This window comes from Carcharodon carcharias, chromosome 13 (assembly GCF_017639515.1).
Source record: "Carcharodon carcharias isolate sCarCar2 chromosome 13, sCarCar2.pri, whole genome shotgun sequence".
Taxonomy (NCBI): Eukaryota; Metazoa; Chordata; class Chondrichthyes; order Lamniformes; family Lamnidae; genus Carcharodon; species Carcharodon carcharias.
The window spans coordinates 97,050,099-97,068,914 of NC_054479.1; the positions used below are offsets into that span (position 1 = coordinate 97,050,099).

General features: G+C 44.2%; 1 protein-coding gene across 2 annotated transcripts in view; it reads right to left on the reverse strand.

The window, feature by feature from the left end:
• Window positions 1-883: 883 nt before the first annotated feature.
• Window positions 884-18,816, reverse strand: part of LOC121285768 (troponin I, slow skeletal muscle-like) — a 30,792-nt gene continuing 12,859 nt past the window's right edge. Inside the window, exons 6-9 of one of the 2 annotated variants that reach the window (XM_041202562.1) lie at window positions 15,001-15,090; window positions 14,726-14,899; window positions 5,333-5,434; window positions 884-1,603 (exon numbers count right to left, since the gene is read on the reverse strand). In XM_041202562.1, coding sequence (XP_041058496.1) covers window positions 5,336-5,434; window positions 14,726-14,899; window positions 15,001-15,090 — 363 coding nt within the window. In that variant the 3' untranslated portion in view covers window positions 884-1,603; window positions 5,333-5,335. Of the gene's footprint in view, window positions 1,715-5,332; window positions 5,435-14,725; window positions 14,900-15,000; window positions 15,091-18,816 lie in introns of both variants that reach the window. The other variant, XM_041202563.1, reaches the window with a different exon arrangement.

The following is an 18,816-nucleotide window of genomic DNA, read 5'->3' on the forward strand; positions in this document are numbered from 1 at the left end:
ATATAAACAGAAAATACTGGAAAAACTCAGCAGGTCTGGCAGCAACTATGGAGAGAAAAACAGAGTTAACAGAGTCCAATATAACTTCTTCAGAACTGCCACCCACTGCTCACTACTCTCCCCAATCGTTGCCTCAGCTTCCCTTCAATCGTGCTTATAGCTCCCTTTCCCAATAGTTACCTGAACCTCCTCTGGATTGTCCCTTCCCTCCCTCTCCCAAACTGCTCATGGTCATCCTCTCCCCCTCCCCTTCCTAGTCACTGCCTCTTTGAAATGCCCCTCTCCTCACAGTCAAGCCCCCCTCCCAGTTGTCCTTTTCTGGTCAGCCCTCCACCCAGCTTATGCTCCCCACCCTGCTGGAAGGCCTAGCTGTGTGTCAAGCAGTTGACAGAAATTCAAGTGGCCTCCATTGGTGAGCTGTATATGCTTGTTCAGGATCCTCAAGCAGCTTGCCAGTCTAATGTAAATGCCAACAGGTGGGCATTGGGCCTACCTATCACATGAGGAAGATCACCAAATAGGATGAATTTCTGGTTCTATATAGTTTGATTATGAGTTTCTCTGACATATTTTACGGTTGTTTTATAGATAAAGTGGAGGAGGAGATATGACAACTTTCCTGACACTCCCTCCTCTTCATTCACCTTATATCTAATAATTGCCATGATACAAAGAAAGATATTATCTTGTAGGCAAGAACTCTCTATCTGCTCACCTTATGCCCTTGTTAACAACCTAATGACCTCTTGGTGTACACTCTTACATTTATAACTCAGTTTAACACATAATTACATGGACTTGCAAACCACAAAATGTTCAATGTATACCTATAGCATTGTTTAAATAAAGGTTTTTCTTAAAAATAAGTCAAAAATGATATCTATTATATTTACACATTTATTAGAACTGAGCAATTATATATTTTAAAAATATTGGACAGTTGCCATTATTGAGATCATGACAGTCCAACAATAACATTTATCTTTTACAGCTGATTTCTGAATCATTATACTAAAATATCACCAATATATAGATTGTAAATTAAGTGCAAACTGTGGGCCTTTGAAATATTTCACAAACATTTGAATTTCTTCCAAGAAACCAAAGCAATTGTTTACTCTGTAGCAATTATGTCCTTTGCGATTTGAGTCACACTTTATCAATAAATTTTAGAACATTACCAGGATGTTTTTTTTAAAACTGTGAATTAAGTAGAATTCTTTGGTTCTGTACAATTCTCTAGATTTACTTCAGTACAATTCTCAATGCTACATGAGTTCTTTTCTAGGAAAGGAAAATATGTACTTATATTAAAAGTTGAAAAGTTCTTTGTGCTGAGGGAGTTAATATCATCTGTTTTCCATCTTCATCATCATTTTCATAAACTTGTACACAGAAGACTCATCCAGCAACTGTTCTTATTGAACATACCATGCAGCCTTGTAAATGAGGCTTCTCTTAGTTGGAATCCCGTCTTTCAGATAAACTTTCCCTTTACGGATCCACTTTCCAAAATGATCTTTAATTAACTGATCTTTTTTGAGATTGATTGTGATAAATTGTGAATAACAACTGAGTGATTTCCAAGCTTTCGTCAGCAGACCTGGAATAAATATTAAGGAACCAATTACTGTTTGCCAGCAAAGCTTGGCATCTTTGCAGGTTCAAGAAATAACCAGTTGCTCTTTTTACAGCTGCGATCCATATATAGATGCTGTGAGTGAAGAAAGATATTTTTAGGTTAGTGTAGGGCTTGACAAAAAAGGCTGTGGCATTATTTGCAAAATGTTTGCAGGTGTGGTGTGATTCATTTCAATATTTTTGCTGAAAGTGACCATTTTTAGTAGGACTTAGCTATCTGTAGAATACTACATTTTAGTTAATGCTTTTGAATAGGTCTGTTAGTACTTTTACACTAGCTGAATTAAGAATAATAATCAATGCAATAACATTCAAAGCAGACCTGCAATCTGCTCCCTGTAGATTGCCCCCAGGGGGTGAATTATGAAATGCACCCATTATTTGTTGTTCAAAGGAATTGAGGCCATATGAACTCATTTGAGTTTCCAGTTTCTTACTGAGCAAATATACATATATGGAAAATAGTGATAACAAACTGAATAAATTCCACCAAGGAGTATATCACTTTTTCTCTCATTAAGGAAAAATTTGTACCAATATACAAATCTAAAGTGACTATATTAGAACATACTGATGTTTCTATATCTGAAATTACATCTGTGGAAATAACAGAATTATGATGTAAAGTAAACCATACACTGTAAATTAGACTATATTTAGGCTTATAAATTGAAATGTGGCAATGCCTGAACAAAAATGTGGACGGAGCATCTTCTTCTATTGGGATGAGATTTTAGGCTAACATCTTGAAAATGAGCCTCATCTACCGCATCCTCTTCAATGTTACGATGGGACTTTGACATCCCAATTTGTTAAATGGGGAGGAAACAATGTTATACAATGAGATTTATATTAACGTGCTGTTCACAATTAAATTAATTATAAGACAGGCACAGTTCAGAACTCCAGTCTTTGACATTGTGATTGCCTGGGCCCCCTGCTAAATGTGGTCTGATTGTGGCATCCCAGAGAGGCCACGACAGATCAGCTTTCCAGTCACCCTGCACCTAGTTACATCAAACAGAAATATTGCGACAAGTACCTCAGCATGAAGAAAATGATGTATTCACCAATTCTGAATCAAGATATTTTAACGCTTCAAAATATGATTCCTGTTAGTGGCCGACTGCTACTGACAACCTAACCCATCAGCATAGATACTCCATGTGAAGTAACCCAACCAATGAAAATCATGAGTTGCATTACTGTAGCCAAGACAATGGGACTGTAGGAAAACAGCAAAAGTACAATTACCACTTAACCCAGCCAACCGCCTAGATGCATGTCAACCCACTCTACAATGTACACACCCTGTCATATTGTAATGTGTGTATGTTATGCCATGAAAGCATTCTGTACCTATGGCACAAATGCGAAAACAATATTCAAAAGTTCATTGCGGTTTTTCCGGTCACTTCAAATAATTTCAGACATTAGGCCTGAATTTTGATTAAATCTTCTCCTTTAGTAAGAAACATTTGCAGTGCTATGGGGAAAGAGCAGGGGGATTGGGACTTACCCAATAAGAACCAGCCCAGGGATGATAAGATTAATGGCCTCCTGTGTTGTGTGATTCTATGATTACAAAGAACTCAAAAGTGAACATAAAACATTTGTACTAAGACCCTTGGGGGTGTGTTAACAAAGCAGTTATGTTACTGGACTAATAATCAGGAGAATGAGTTCAGATCTGACCCTCGTAGATGGGGAATTTTGAATTGAGCTAACTAAATAAATCTGAAATAAAAAGCTAGCATTGGTAATAGTGACCTTGGAACTATTGCAATGTCATATAAAAAAAATCTAGCTCACTAATGTCCTTTAAATCTGCCGTCCTTACCAAGTAAACCCTACATATGACTCCAGACCACAACAATGTAATTGACTTTTAACTGCTTTCAAATGTTTAAGTATGGGCAATAAATGCCCATCTTGCCAGTGATGCCCACCTTGCCAGTGATGCCCAAATCAAATGAGTTTAAAAGAAGAGAATGTATACTTATTTCATGTTCACTCATTCAAGCATATGTTTTAGGCTTGTATGGTCATTTGGGCCGAAGAGGTCTAATGTGATGTGATATTCCAGGATCTGTTTCTTGGTTGAAGGAGCATTAACTTATGTGAAGCTGGGAAAAGAATTAGGAAATCCACTTTCTCTTAACATTGTGCTTTGCCAGAGTGTCCAAACATGTGCCTTCCTTTCTCCTATTCTAGTACTGCTCTTAGGTGTAACCAGGGGGAACCAGCATTGAGAGAGTTGGTTGAATACTCCTTTGCTATAAAAGTTATAGATTGAGGTGGCTCTCCTCTCATGACAGCTTGGTCCTGGGAAGAAGCCACTATTGTCTATATCCCTGAAGTGTTGCCCAGGCAGTCTAGTGTCATCTGCATGGTGTCCTGAGGGGGAAGACCTGGATGCCCAGCCTGAGTTTCTGTCCTGAGTAACAGCAGTTTTATGCCTCATCACCATTCTACTAAATGTTCTGAACCAGTGTTCACCGATCAGCAGCCTAGCTGGTGTAAGGGTAGCTATCAGATCCTGAAAGCCATTTGATGTAGCAGCCTGCAAGCGAGATCCCAGTGTTTGAAACCCAGTGCGAAGAATCTTTTAGATTTGTCTCCCATTGCCACCAGGGCATCAGCCTGTGGTTCCAATGAGGTAGAGTCACCATCTGATCACTGACTGCTTCTCAGATGGGTGACTATTACAGATTCATGTAGCTACCATAATCTTCATCAGCGCCCACAATGAAGAAAAAATTCCATAATGCCACCACAATTGAATGTAGCTGACTTCAAAGTCATATCTGTCAGTTGCTGCACATCTTTGGAAACTGAGCTCAGAGCGTTTACATAGATGTGATGTCTTATACTGTGCCTATGTTTCAAAAATACTTGTTGGTTGTAAGTCACTTTGGGACATTCTGAGGTATATGAGAGGCACTAAAGAAATCCAAACTTATCAACCCTTTCCTCACAAAATCCATCCCTGACCCTGCTTGCAAGTTACCGTCTCATCTCCAAACTCATTGAATGTGTTGCTGCCTCTAAATCCATGCCCATCTTTCCTGCAATTCCGTGGTTGAATCTCTTTAATCAAGTTTCTGCATCCCACTCCTCCCCCAACAGTACTAAAATAGCCTTTTCAAAGTCACAAATGACATGTTATGTGATGGCAACTGTAGTAAACTATCCTTCCTCATTCTCAAACTACCTGCAATCCTCAACACAGTTGACAATGCTATCCTCCTCCAACATCTCTCCTCCCTCATCCAGCTGGTAGGGACTGTCCTTACCATTATTATTTTCCCCTTTTGCGTGATTGCTCTAAATGAAACGAAGGTCTGAGCAAGAATGAACCCTTTAGGATTGGGGAGATAGAAAAGGGCGTGCAAGAATTTGGTTGTTTGATCATGTCGTAGATAATGACAATAACAACTGTCTAGGTGATCCTCCACTAACCTTCAGCCTGCACTGCCCCACCAATCTCACCTCTCTAGCATGGTCTGTTCCTTGTAAAGATTGAGCTCCCTAAGGTCAGAATGAAATACTTTACGTTAATACATTTAACTTGCCTTTTTCCTTCAAATACCTGCTGTGTATTTTCAAGCTTCTGCTTTTGCTTCACCTAAAGGAATTTTCTTTAATTATATGGAGGCTGAAAAGAATTAGCTGTTTCCTGGATGCATACCTGTTACTGAGGAGCAGCACCTGTATCAAATATCTTCTTTCTCCCTTTCATCCCAGACTTTGCTTCTACATTCTTACGCCAGTCATGGACTTCAACTGGTTCCTTTGAATAGAATGAAATATATATTAAATCAAATTTCATCATAAGATGAAGCATGACCATGCCATATGGTTTCTTTAGCCTTATGTACTGGTTGTTGAACATATATATTTAATATTCTGGAATATCAGAAGATAGATTAAGATTGCCAAATATACAGTTGCTACAACATCTGAAGTATGAGTTACTTCCTTGGGCACATTTTTTCAGTTCTGCTGTAGAGTTCCACCTTGGAATTGTTAAGTATAAACAAAGATTATTAAATACTTAAGAAACTTGATGGTGGGATTTTCTCCTCAGTGCACTAAATGCAGTGACAGGTGTGAAAAATTGACATTTTACCCACCAGCCGCAATGGCAGGTTTTGACGCCATATTGTCCGCTTCACACCTCATTGAATATGTAAGCACAGGAAACACGCCAGATTGCTGGCAGGCAGCCTCTGCTTTGCCTGCTCCGCCTCGACTTCACCACTTCCTCACTCTAGGCACCATATTTAAAGTGCAGCCATGCAGTGTTCTCAGTGTCTGCAGCCCAGGACTGCTCCACTGAAGACATGGCCCCAAAAGCCAAGAACATGGCAGCCCCCAAATTCAGTCACTGGAATACCTTTTGGACACAGTCAAGGCCCACCACAATGTCCTCTACCTCAGCTCTGGCTCCAGGAGGTCCAGAAGGAGGTCACCAGTCCAGCTTGGCAGGCAATGGCATAGCTGGTCAGTGCCAACACTGCAGAGAAGAGGTCAGGCACCCAGTGCAGAAAGAGGATGAATGATCTCATCTGTGCCAACAGGGTAAGTCAACCATCTCATCACTCTCAACTCACAAGCCCATCACACATTCACTGACACCTCACTCACTGCCAGCTGAAGGGGCATCACCATCCACCCACACACCCCCTCACATCTCCATCTAGGCTTATCTTCCCTGGAGATCGCATCCACATCTGGTCCTCGGCTCCCCTCACCGCCCACACATGCCAAGCATCATCTGCCCTGGCATGTATCTTGCTCACACTCTCCCCATCTGTCTTTATGCAGGAGAAGATCACACACAGTCACAGGGAGAGGTCTCAGACCAGGTGTGGGGGAGTGCCAGAACTCAAGGTCCCCTCTCAATTTGAAAACCGAGCATTGAGTTGACTGGAAAGTTTGTGGACTATGCCTGTGGTGACAGTGAGGTCGTGGCAAATACACACATGAGGATCCTGCACCAGCTCATTCCTCAGACAACCATACTGTGAGTGCATTGTCCTGTTTTAGAGTCACCTGCCATGCACTAATTATTTCTACTTTCTTTCATTGGAACCTCAGCCAAGCGCCCAGCGCCTCAACCAGCTAGGCCCTGAGCATGAGCCCCGTCTTCACCTCAGATGAAGATCTGAGGACACCACAGCAGTAAACCTGTCACAGAGCTCACCCACACCCTCCACTGGCGCATCTTGGTGGGACCTAGTTCTAGAGCAGACTCTGGGTTACAACCTGGTGAGCACAGCACACAGTCTGGTCCACAACAGGCGGGGAGGCAAGGGCATCCAAGGTCGCTAGCACTCAGAAGGCTGCTGGAGGCTATGATTCTGCTGAGTCCGAGTCAGATGACGAGCCATCAGACTGGGTCCTAAATCAGCTGATGGAGCTGCAGCGACAGTCATGAGAACATCAGGAAGCGATGTTAGGTGCATTCCTCAGATTTCAACAGATGGAGGAGTCCATCTGTGTCTAGATGGAGGTGACAGCACCAGCATGTCAACGCACACAGGTCAACACTGGCAAGATAGAGGCCACCATGGAGACCTTGGTCCAGGACATCCTTCCTTCACTCCATCACTGTAGTCATTAGTAGCATCCACCAGTGGCCACGTGAGAGGGAGGCGGGGGCAACTCGATCTCACTCCAGCTGTCCCTTCTCCTCAAGGAGTCATTTGGGAGGAAGACCAGCAGATGGACACCCCTGGTCCAGCCACCCAGGTGACTCCAGGAGTGTCCAGGTGATCCCAATCCCTCTTCCTGTGACCCCACACATGACATCTCTGTGAGCTTCATCCTGTGTGTCTGAAGAGGGACCTGCTGCCCCTTGGTTTTGAGGGTTTAGCTTCTCCCTTTGGTGAGACTGGTGCCTCCATCACAATCTTCTCCTTCTTCTCTGCTGCCTCTATGCGATTATGCAGGCAGCAATAGGCAGGCTCTATCTTCCTGATGGTTTCCTCTCTGCCGTATCAATGAGAAACAGACTTGAGTCAGCATCAGTCTGCAAAGGTCGTGTTTCTGTCAATGACTCGTCAGTGTCAGTGAATGTGGCTTCAAGGGCTTTGTTCCAGTGTCAGAAACTAGTCACCCCAAAAATCCAGGCTAGTGCAGGGTTTGTTTCAAGGTGCGCCTCCCCCTTCCCCCCACCCACCCACCACCGCCGCCAACTTTACATGACCAACTGCTATGAGATTGCTTTGGCCAGGCATTTGATGTGTTGCTTTCAGCCCAGGCACATGATCCTCATTCACTACATTGGAATGCCACAGACCCGTTGGAATACACATGAGGGAAAATGTTTAGTCAAGAACTGAGATTATTTGAGGGACGCCTGAGGCTTCTCTTCTGTGAAGCTGCCAATGCCGCAATTGTAACATGCACCTGAAGCTTGTCCAGTCATCCAAGAGCACTGGAGTGCGTTATCTGGGGATTCGCCATACTGTGAACACAGGGTTAATACAAGGAGATCAATTAGTGCCACTTTGCAGGATTAATTTTACATGAAAACACATCATAGCTTCAGTTTCCCAATTCCCTTTAATTGCACCCCCCCACCCCCCCACCACAAAGTGCATGCATCTGCTTTCTAGTCAGCCCTCAGAGCCCTCAACAGCAGAGTACCTCCTCATTTTAATCTTGTACTGCTCCATTGCTGCAAGTTGGAAGATGGTAGTGCTGAGGTCTCACTAGCAAACCAGCTTGGACCCTTCCTGTCTGAGTGCGAAAAATCCTCCCTCCCTCCAAAAACCTCTCAATCCTCCCCCTGTATTCCTTGATCCCATCATGATTGTGGTGGATATCCCTTTATTACCTGCGGAACGTGGTGAGGTAGATATGCTTATGCCCCATGTGGACCTCACTCCTACCCACCTTGAGGGCACTTACACAGTCTGACATATACCCCCCCTTTTGACATCCTTGAATGACCCCACAATACCTATTCTCCATCTAAAGATGGGGCAGATGCCTCCCCTGACTGAGTGTGCCATCAGCGGCCCAATAGGATGCCAGAATCCCCCCCTGGACCAATGCGCATGGTGTTACAACAACGCCCTGAGCACAACATCCTGGGCATGACTGAAACTGGACTGACGTGTCCTCCCCCTGCCTGGAGCGGGACAAGGACAGTTTTTGCAAGCTCAACGTTGGAGCATTTCTTCACTTGGCAATCCTCCCATTCTGACCCAAAATTGCTTATGTCATTTTGTAACTGACTCTCCCCATGCTGGCACTGAGAACACTGCCCGATTGCCATGCCCCCCTCACCTCACAGTCATGTGTCTGAGTGCAACCTTCCCCACTCTTACCCCCAGTTTAGTCCTTGCCCTGCAGCCCCTTCCCTTGCCCCAGACCCATTTCCCCCCTTCTCCAGTGGATGCCTTAGCCTGCAGAACATTAAAAGCCACCCGCACCTTACTTCTGGTCCGGCAGGTAGAAACTTATCTCTAACAGCCTCCTGAAAGCGACGTGGTGCTGCCTGTGAAGCCTGGCGCTGAATCTGAGTTGCTATGCGCATTGTGTGATGTAAGGTAGACGAATGAACCTCAAAGTCACGAGTGAAATGCAAGTCGCCAGGTGCACATTGGTTATATACCATTGTGAAACATGTCAGTCTAATTGGAGCCGCTGTGCCCTCTTGATCCAGCTTGGGGTGGGGGGATGATTTCGGTGAGCAGTCCTTCCAATGAGATGTAAATATATTAAAATGACATTCCCAACATGCCACGGTGGGAATTGCAACCCACCATTGACAGCCGGAGTGGATGATCCCGGACTGCTTTTAAGATGGCAGTAAACACATTTTTCCGATGTCGCGATATTTTCTGCTCCAGCCGCGATGGGTCCAGGAAATCCCACCAGGTATTTCCTAAGATAGAAGATGCCCAGAAATTCCATTCCATGACATTAGTGAAAAATGAATGATATAAAGTGTATGATCAAATAAGAGTTTCTACTTTTCATAGTTTCAATGAAAAACACAATGGTTAATAGGTTGCAAAATAATTCTATGAAAGAAATATGAGAACACAAGGGGCATAATTGTCCCCGCCCACTACCGCACTTAGTGCAAATCTGGGACAATTCTGCCCCTAATATCCTCTTGGCTGGAGGTGAGGACCTGGATAGAGCTGAGGGACTGGCTGGCTGAGGGTGTCAGTCTCTTGGTAGAGCTCCCGGTGAATCAAAGTAGAGATAAGTAGTGCATAAAATGTTTTACCTGCAATGACAGCTTTTCATGCCGTATTGTCCCAAACCCACCGCATTAATTGTGCATTCCCGTGAAAAACACCATTCCGATGGCAGGCTTTTGACTGCCATGCCATCACCTCGCTGCTTCATCGTGCTGGGCATCACATTTGAGGTGCAGCTGCGCGGACACATCTCAGTGCTTCTACCCCACGACTGCCGCACTGAAGACAGGATGGCCCCGAAAGGCAAAAAGACTGCAACGCCCCGCTTCAGTGACACTTCCCTCGAGCACATTTTAAACACTAAGGAGACCCGCCGTGATGTCCTCTAACCCCACTCTGGCTACAGGATGGGCAGCTGCATCACCAATTCAGCATGGAAGGTGGTGGCAGCAGTGGTCAGCGTCAATGACCTGCAAAAGACAGTTACCCAGTGCCGCTACAGGATGAATGGTCTCATCCGTTCCACCAGAGTAACTCAATCTTCTCATCACTCTCAACTCACACACTCACAAATCCATCACACATCCATAGGGATTTCACATCTCAAGGCACAACACCACAAACTCTCACATGCACCCTCACATTTCCATCAGGGTTGTACCCTGTCAAGCTCACGTCCTCGTTCTGTCCATGGCTCCACTTACCACATAAACATTCCACGCAGTGCCATGCGTCCTGCTCACACTCTCTCCATCTGTTTCCATGCAGGAGAAGCCTGCTCACATCAGCAGGAAGAGGTCTCAGACCGGGGGTGGAGTGGCCCACCTTAGACCCCTCACTCACTTTGAGGAGTGTGCTATCGTGCTGACTGGTGAGGACATGGACCGTGCCTGCGGTGACAGTGAGGTCAGCAGCAAACACCCTCGGTGAGGACCCTCCACCACATCATCCCTCTCTCAACGCAAATGTGAGTGCTCTGTCTCCTCCTCTTGACTCTGCTACCATGCACTGATTATCTCTATTTTGGTTCACAGGGAGCTCCGCCAAGTGACCGACACCTTCAGCCAGCCAATTCCTCAGAAATAAGCAGCCAGGAAGACCCATCACAGCACTTACCCATACCCTGCACCAGCACAGAGACGTATACCTTGGTGGGATCTAGATCTAGAGCAGGCTCAGGTTCACAATCTGGTGGTCACCACACAGACACATGTCCACAGCAGCAGGAGGCAGTTTTGAAAGAGCTCCCTGGCATTTGGAGGACTGCTGGAGATCGGGGACCTGTGAGGTCCGAGTCAGATGACGAGCCTCTGGATTTGGCATTCCAACTCATCCTGGAGGGTCAGCAGATTGCGCGGGACCATCACGTAGAGCTGTTGGAATCCCTCAACAGAGTGGCACATGAGTTGGAGGAGTGTGTCTGCCCGCTCTCTGATGAAGTGGTGGCCACATGTGGATGGATGGAGGTCTCCATAGGGAGGATGGCAGACGCCATGGAGACCCTGGTCCAGCAGAATGGGGAGATGTGCGCAGACCTGCACTCCATCGCAGAAGCCATGGGTGAGTTCCTGCAGTGGTAACACGAGAGAGAAATGGGGCACCTCGATGTCTCTTCAGGTGCTCCTTCCCCTCAAAGAGTCAGGCCAGGGCCCTCAGACATCTGAAGGTTTAAGGAGTGGCAGCTGGACACCCTGGGAATCTCAGAGGCTATTCTCTCCCTCCGAGTCCCCTTTGCCTATGAGCTCCTCACACTCGTCCTCTGTCAACGCCGAGGGAGCAGCTGGCCAATGAGTGATTCTAAAGAGAGAAGTGTGTTTGTGGCAGAGCCTTTCGGGCCCTGTGCAAGCTCTCTCTCCCATGCATGTGGATCATTCATGTATCAGACTCATCTTAATGTCCTGAACATTTTCAATGCTGCCTGCTGCGGTTTGTTTTCAGTTGCCCATCTGAGCTGACCTGCATTTCCGTCCACCCAATGATCACACTCCCGTGGCAGCACCTGATCTTGCCCACCATGACTGTCATTTTACTTTCGATTTGGACACCAATGGTGTGGATTTGCTTTTTCATCAGCTCCCCCATCTTTTCCCCTCCCCCAGTCAACTATTACCTTTCCCCCATCACAGTTGACCCCCCTGGCATCACCTTCCACCTTCCCTCCGTAACCTACCAGCCACAACCCTTCCTTCAGGGATGTCCAGGTGAATGTACACATTTCTTTCCTTCTCGAAAACCCCACCCATCCACATTCACCTTCCCGACCTCCTACTTCCCACCCCCAGGTTCTGTGTCTGCCTCCGAGGCCCCAACAACTGCCCTCGCAGTCCTCTCTATCGCTACCGTTGAACCCTCACCCTACCGCCTCACTTTCCCCTCAGTCATTCTCACCATTCCATCTTTGCATGCCCACCCTCAATTCGCTCCCCAGGAGGCAGTCATGGACTCATCAGAGCCCTCCCTTGCACGTTCACCTGGACGTCCCCCCCTCCGGACCCCTTCCCCCACCTTGAACCCCTCCCCCTGTTGGAACCATTGCCCCCCCACCCTCCTTCCCCCTGGACACCCCTCCCTCCCCCTTCGTCCTCCGCCCCCATCACTTGGTCCTCCCCCCCCCGGACTCCAGCCCCGCTTAGTCCTTCTCCCTTTCTGTCTCCTTCAGACACCCTTACTTCTTCCCCCAGCCTTACATCTTCCTCCACCCTTAGTCCTTCCCACTTCCCAACTCCTTCCTCCACATGGACTCTCTCCCCTCTATGCACTCCTCCCCTCTGAACTCCTTCTCTTACAACTTCCTCCCATTTTATACCTACCTCCCCAGTTGCGGTCTTCTCCCATTACCCCCTCCTCCCCCCCCATACTCCTTCCCACCCCCAACCTCCCCCGACACTTTCATTCCCCCCTCCCCCATTCCTGACACCTCTTCCTCTCTCAGTTGATCCTAGACCTTCCTCTTCCATCCCCCAGTACATCTACTGAGTGAACTAATACCCAGTATACAAGAATACTTGCGGCTTCTTCAACAGACTCAAACTGCAACGGAGTTCCTAGGACCAAGGCCAAGAATTCTGCCAGACAAAGCCACTGGAAAGAACCTCCCCTGAACATTGATTCTGGACTCTGGACTCATGCGAAACAATAATTCTTATTTTTATCGTGGTCTTTGCCCTAAACCCCTTTCTTTCCCTTATCCCTCTTTTATTCTATGAATGCAAAAGGAGCGGACATTGCAAAACCGCTTCCATGTTTTGTGTGTGTGTGTAAAATGAACTACCCCTCTTACATTACCTTATCTTGAGTTTACTGTGGGGCTATTAATAGAGGATTAGATAACTCCAAAACTCTAGGGTTGAGGAAAATATATTACCACTTATAAAGGGGGAAATCAAAAATCAAAAAACACATTTTTGTTTATGGTCAGGTAGTGAGTGGAGAAATCAGTTTAAATTAACCCCCCTTCTGTCCGTAACACATCACAGACTTTGCTCTACATTTATCCTCACTCTCTATTTCTCCGTACCTGATCAGATTTTAAGAGATTCAGTAGTGGGAGGTCTGAAAGTAATTTCTGCTCATGTGTTTTCTATTGGCAATAAGGTTAAATTCGATTTAAACTTAATAACCAAGAGGGCCAAGGAACAGCAGTAAACACATGTCCACATCAAGACCTGTGATAATATTTGCATAACTGTCAGTGTTCTTACTTTGAGTGGGATGACGAGAAAAGACAAAAAGAGATGCAGCAGAAAGAAATGAGAAAAAGCCAGAAATTGAAGAGATAGAGGGCTGAATTTTGAGGCCTCCTGCCCAGCGGAAATAGATGGTAATGCTATGAAAATGGTGTAAAATAACTTCTACCCCATTCCCAGGATTACCCCGACCAGCTCCATTTTGCTGGGGTCCACCTAATAGGCAGCCAGTTTGGCTGCCTGAAGACATGGCACAGTAAATTGATATGTTTAAATAGGAGCCCTGAGTCATCAATAGAACTCCATTACAAATTTAGGCTAGAACTGGATGGAATGTGTGCCTCGCTCACGCTGCCCCCTATCAGACGGCATCTGGGCCGAAGAGGAGCCAGCAGGTACGTTTACATTTATTCTTGTGAGGTAGGAGAAGCAGGATCTCTCCCCTTAAGCTCCACAGCTTAAGCTCCAAAGTCAGTCTAGGCTGTTGCCACTTGGGCCTGGCGCTTGTCTGACCTTAGAGACTGCAACACCCCTCCAACACCATGGACTTACCTTCTTCTAGCCTGTCAGCTGGCCAGGCTGTGTCATACTGCAGGGCCCCAGAATCAGTCAGCTGGCTGCCCCAGGGTGCTCAAATTCCACCTGCAGTCCTCTAACACAATGCTAACCTGAGGCCAAGCCCTCAGAGTAGACAGGGCTTCCTGCTGAAACTATTGCCCAACTGGCCTAAATTCCACTTAAGGAAAATCCAGCCCACATGAAGGAAAAGGGCTGATAGAGGAAGCACAAAGAATGAAAACAATTCAAATAGTGAAAAGGATAGAGAAATGAGATGAAACAAGAAATGACTTGAAAAAAGAAAAAAAGTAGGTGTAGACAGGAATGCAAAAGGAGGAGAAAGGAAATAGTGAAGAGAGAATATAGAATCTGTCAGCACTGGATGCTCCTTTCTGCCATTCAGAACAACACACTTTCTATGATATTCACCTGTAAACAAGATACGTAAAGCAGACCACAGAGTACAGAAGTTTCATCAATAAGTTTGGCAATATATTCAGAGCAATATTTTTCTAAAACTGCAACTATAAAATGGAGATAAGAATTCACTTTTAGTATGAACTGAAACTGAATGTCCAAAACAATCTAAAGTGAAATATTTGTAATTAAATATAAGATAACCAAAGCTATTGATAATTATTAGCAGTGCGTGATGTTTTAGCAGCTCCATACCTTTTCCTCTTCCTTTCTCACTGATTTTAGGTTTGATCTCAAATCCAGGGAAGTTTTACAAGTGGTTTCCGCTAGAGCACCCAGCATTTCATCAGCAGATACTCTGACTCGACGTAGGGTGGGACGTTTGAATTTACCTTTGAGATCTAAGATCTTCTGGTTTAAGCTTTCGATCTAAATATAATAGAATATATTGTTATCCATACTCTTAGATCTGACCCTCAAGAGCTTACAGCTCCAGTTTTCTTCAGTGAAAAGAGATCTAATTGATTCACCTCTTTGGCATTCTTGGACACTTTAACTTCAGCGTCATAGCGCTCTGCATCAACGTTATCAATCTTCTGATGGAACTGTTTGCAGATTTTCTGGAATATTTCAAAATAACATGATCAGGATGGCCAGAGGACAGATGCTAAATTGTTTCTTTTTTGGCCCATTCTTTGCATTCCTTTTGTGGGAGTCATTTTCACCTTCACTGCCAGATAGAATGAAAATCCATGGGTTATATGAAGAAAGGGTAACCTGCTATGCCATTTAAACATATCAAGTGATGAGGGTGAAAATTATCCCCATTACATCATTTCTCAGCAAACCTATCCTCAAGGTTCCAATAAGGCCACAGCCATATGAACAATATAGATTGGCTATCCTATTCATTTTGCCCGTCCTCTTTATTGATGGCAAAGGATTCCATCCTCAAATTTCTCTGCCCTCCCTCACCACTCCAACCTGGCATCAGCCAGGTGGAGATCAAGAACTCATTATGCAAGGAACCATAACCACCAACCTGCATTTTATCACTCTATAGTGCACAGCACAGTATAATTTGTATAGTATATCATTACAATTATTTCAGTGCAGGGAGAGTAGCTCAAATCCATTTACCTGAAAACCAGTGATGTCCAAAGACTGGACAATTTTATAGTGTTCTATGCATCAATTTTAATTGAGTAATATTAAAAAAAAACTAACCCTGACAATTCAGCTAGGTGCTGCATTAGTGTGATGTGGCGCCAGACTGGTTACTGGCTTCGCCACTTTGTGTGCTGCTTTATCCCATACTCTAAGCAACCTGTGACCCCACCCAACCTGGCTTGACCTGAACTGCCCATGGCCCAAACCGCCTGACCCCAAATCTAGCAATATCTAAAATCTGATACGGCATAATTCCTGAGGATGCCAGGGTAATGTCCCTGTATAACTTATCACAGTCCTTTCCTTGTTCTTCAAGTGATAATTCTCAAGCAATGACCCTTTTTTTTGAATTCATCAATTTTTCACTGGTTATCTTCTTAAAAACTTTCATAATTTTGGAAATTTCACTAAACTCCTCATTATTTTCTCAGTTCTATTATGAAAAGCCAAAATCTTTTAAGCTTTTCTCCACAGCTATAATCTCTTTTCCTGCTTTTATTCCAGTGAAGTTTTGTTATGTTTTTATATTCATTTACAGGATGTGGGCATTGTTGGCTAGGCCAGCATTTATTGCCCATCCCTAATTGCCCTTGAGAAAGTGGTGGTGAGCTGACTTTTTGATCCGCTGCAGTCCATTACTATACTCCTTCCATGGCTCTAATATCCTTCCTATAATAACAGGGTCTCCAAAACTCTATATAATATTCCAACTCCATGATAGTTTGTGACTTGTATGAATTCAACCCAAATTGTACCTAAAAAAACCAAAGTACCATTTGCCTTTTTAGGCCCTATTCTTCCTGCTGTCCAACCATTAAAGACTTTTGTTTCTACAATATTAGGCTTTACTGTGTTAAATACTTACCATTTAGGCAATTATTTCTTCACTGTTCTTTTTCCCCAAAATGCATGACTTAGACCTTTTTTTCCCATTGAACAGCCCCTGACTTCTCTGCTAACTTGTCAAAGTTCTCCCACAATTTCCTCTATGCTTCCTCACAGTTTCCCATAACTCTTAATTTGGTATTATTATCAAATTTCAATTTAGCTTCTCTTGTGATCATGTCCAAGTTATTTCTATACATGGAAAACAAAGAACTCCCAGCACCATTCCCTAGTGCACATCATGACCCACATTCCCCAGATGTATAAATGATCTTTCAGCAGCTGAAGAACTAGGGCTAGAGAGTACAATTGTACGGTATCTACTACAAACCTAACAATTCCAACTGAAGTATTCAATATGTATTTTTGATTTAAAAAGCAGAATTTCTTGCAAATTACACAGCTATATCAGTTCGTCAGGTAGAGATCTCTATCATAAAAACAAAAAAACTGTGGATGCTGGGAATCCAAAACAAAAACAAAAACAGAATTACCTGGAAAAACTCAGCAGGTCTGGCAGCATCGGCGGAGAAGAAAAGAATTGACGTTTCGAGTCCTCATGTCCCTTCGACAGAACTTGAGTTCGAGTCCAAGAAAGAGTTGAAATATAAGCTGGTTTAAGGTGTGTGTGTGGGGGGCAGAGAGAGAGAGAGAGAGAGAGGTGGAGTGGGGGTGTGGTTGTAGGGACAAACAAGCAGTGATAGAAGCAGATCATCAAAAGATGTCAACAACAATAGTACAAAAGAACACATAGATGTTAAAGTTAAAGTTGGTGATATTATCTAAACGAATGTGCTAATTAAGAATGGATGGTAGGGCATTCAAGGTATAGCTATACTAGAGGTATATAGGTATAGAGAGGTAGCCCCACTAGAGCTATACCTTGAGTGCCCTACCATCCATTCTTAATTAGCACATTCGTTTAGATAATATCACCAACTTTAACACCTATGTGTTCTTTTGTACTATTGTTGTTGACATCTTTTGATGATCTGCTTCTTTCACTGCTTGTTTGTCCCTACAACCACACCCCCACTCCACCTCTCTCTCTCTCTCTCTCTTCGCCCCCCACACACACACATTAAACCAGCTTATATTTCAACTCTTTCTTGGACTCGAACTCAAGTTCTGTCGAAGGGTCATGAGGACTCGAAACGTCAACTCTTTTCTTCTCCGCCGATGCTGCCAGACCTGCTGAGTTTTTCCAGAGATCTCTATCATGCTGAAAATTCAGAGATAATTCGGATCGTTAAGTTAACCACATCCATAAGCAATGCTGTAATCGCTGGAATGCACTTTACCAGACATAGACACTGTCCCTCAAATTATCAATCAAATTTCACAGTAAAAACTGAGGGTGCCGGAAATATACTGTGTTAATAAAAATGTCAAAAGTAGCTTAAATAATTTGGATATAGCCCATCATTAGTGATTCTGATTCTAAGAATTACATTTTAAGTGTTAAAATTGCAGGCTGCTGCACTATTAAAGGCGTGTAATTCAAAGGGCTATATATCAAAAACCTGGATTTTCACCAGCTCTGAACATTTTCATATATTGGTTAGGTCATCTACAGAAAGGATGAGTTTCAGTGGAAGTGCTTCTCATGAAGTCAGTCAGGAGAGGGAGGGAGGAGCTCTGTAAGGACCATATCAGTAGTAGGAGATAGCCAAGACATTCAGTGCCAGCTCGATGGCCTCATGCACATCAGTGCAATGATGTTAAAGTCTGACAACCTCATTAGGTCTAGCAAAGTAAGACGAGGCAGTTGCACCTTCCAAGGATACACTTAAACATGATGGTAACTTACAATCACCTTGTCTGAAAGGAAATTGAGCTGGAGAGGGAAACAAGCGGCCAAGCAGCCAGCCGGAGTAAAATAAACAAAAAGTCCAGAAATTAAGGAGAAACAATGACCTGGTAAATCTCCAAAACATTTGTACATGGCTCTTTGGATTTATTTTCATCATTTCCTCAGTTTGTAGAAACCCTGGATCTCCATTATATATGCTGAATGCAAATGAAATAGTAATAATAGGAAATGGAAGTCATCATGTTGTTAAGTCTCATTTAAATACGCCGATCCATTTTAGAACAGCTGCTTCCAAAGTCCATTGGTAATGGCAGCAGAAAATTGGGCAGGCTCTAAAGTGGGCAGTATTGGTAGAAAAGTCTAAATTTAAAATTTCTATATTCGTTAAGTTCCGAGTCCCACGCTACCTGCAAGCCATTTAATCTTAGATGATTGCAGAGTAACTGACTCCTGAAGATTCCCATTCCATTCAACATTT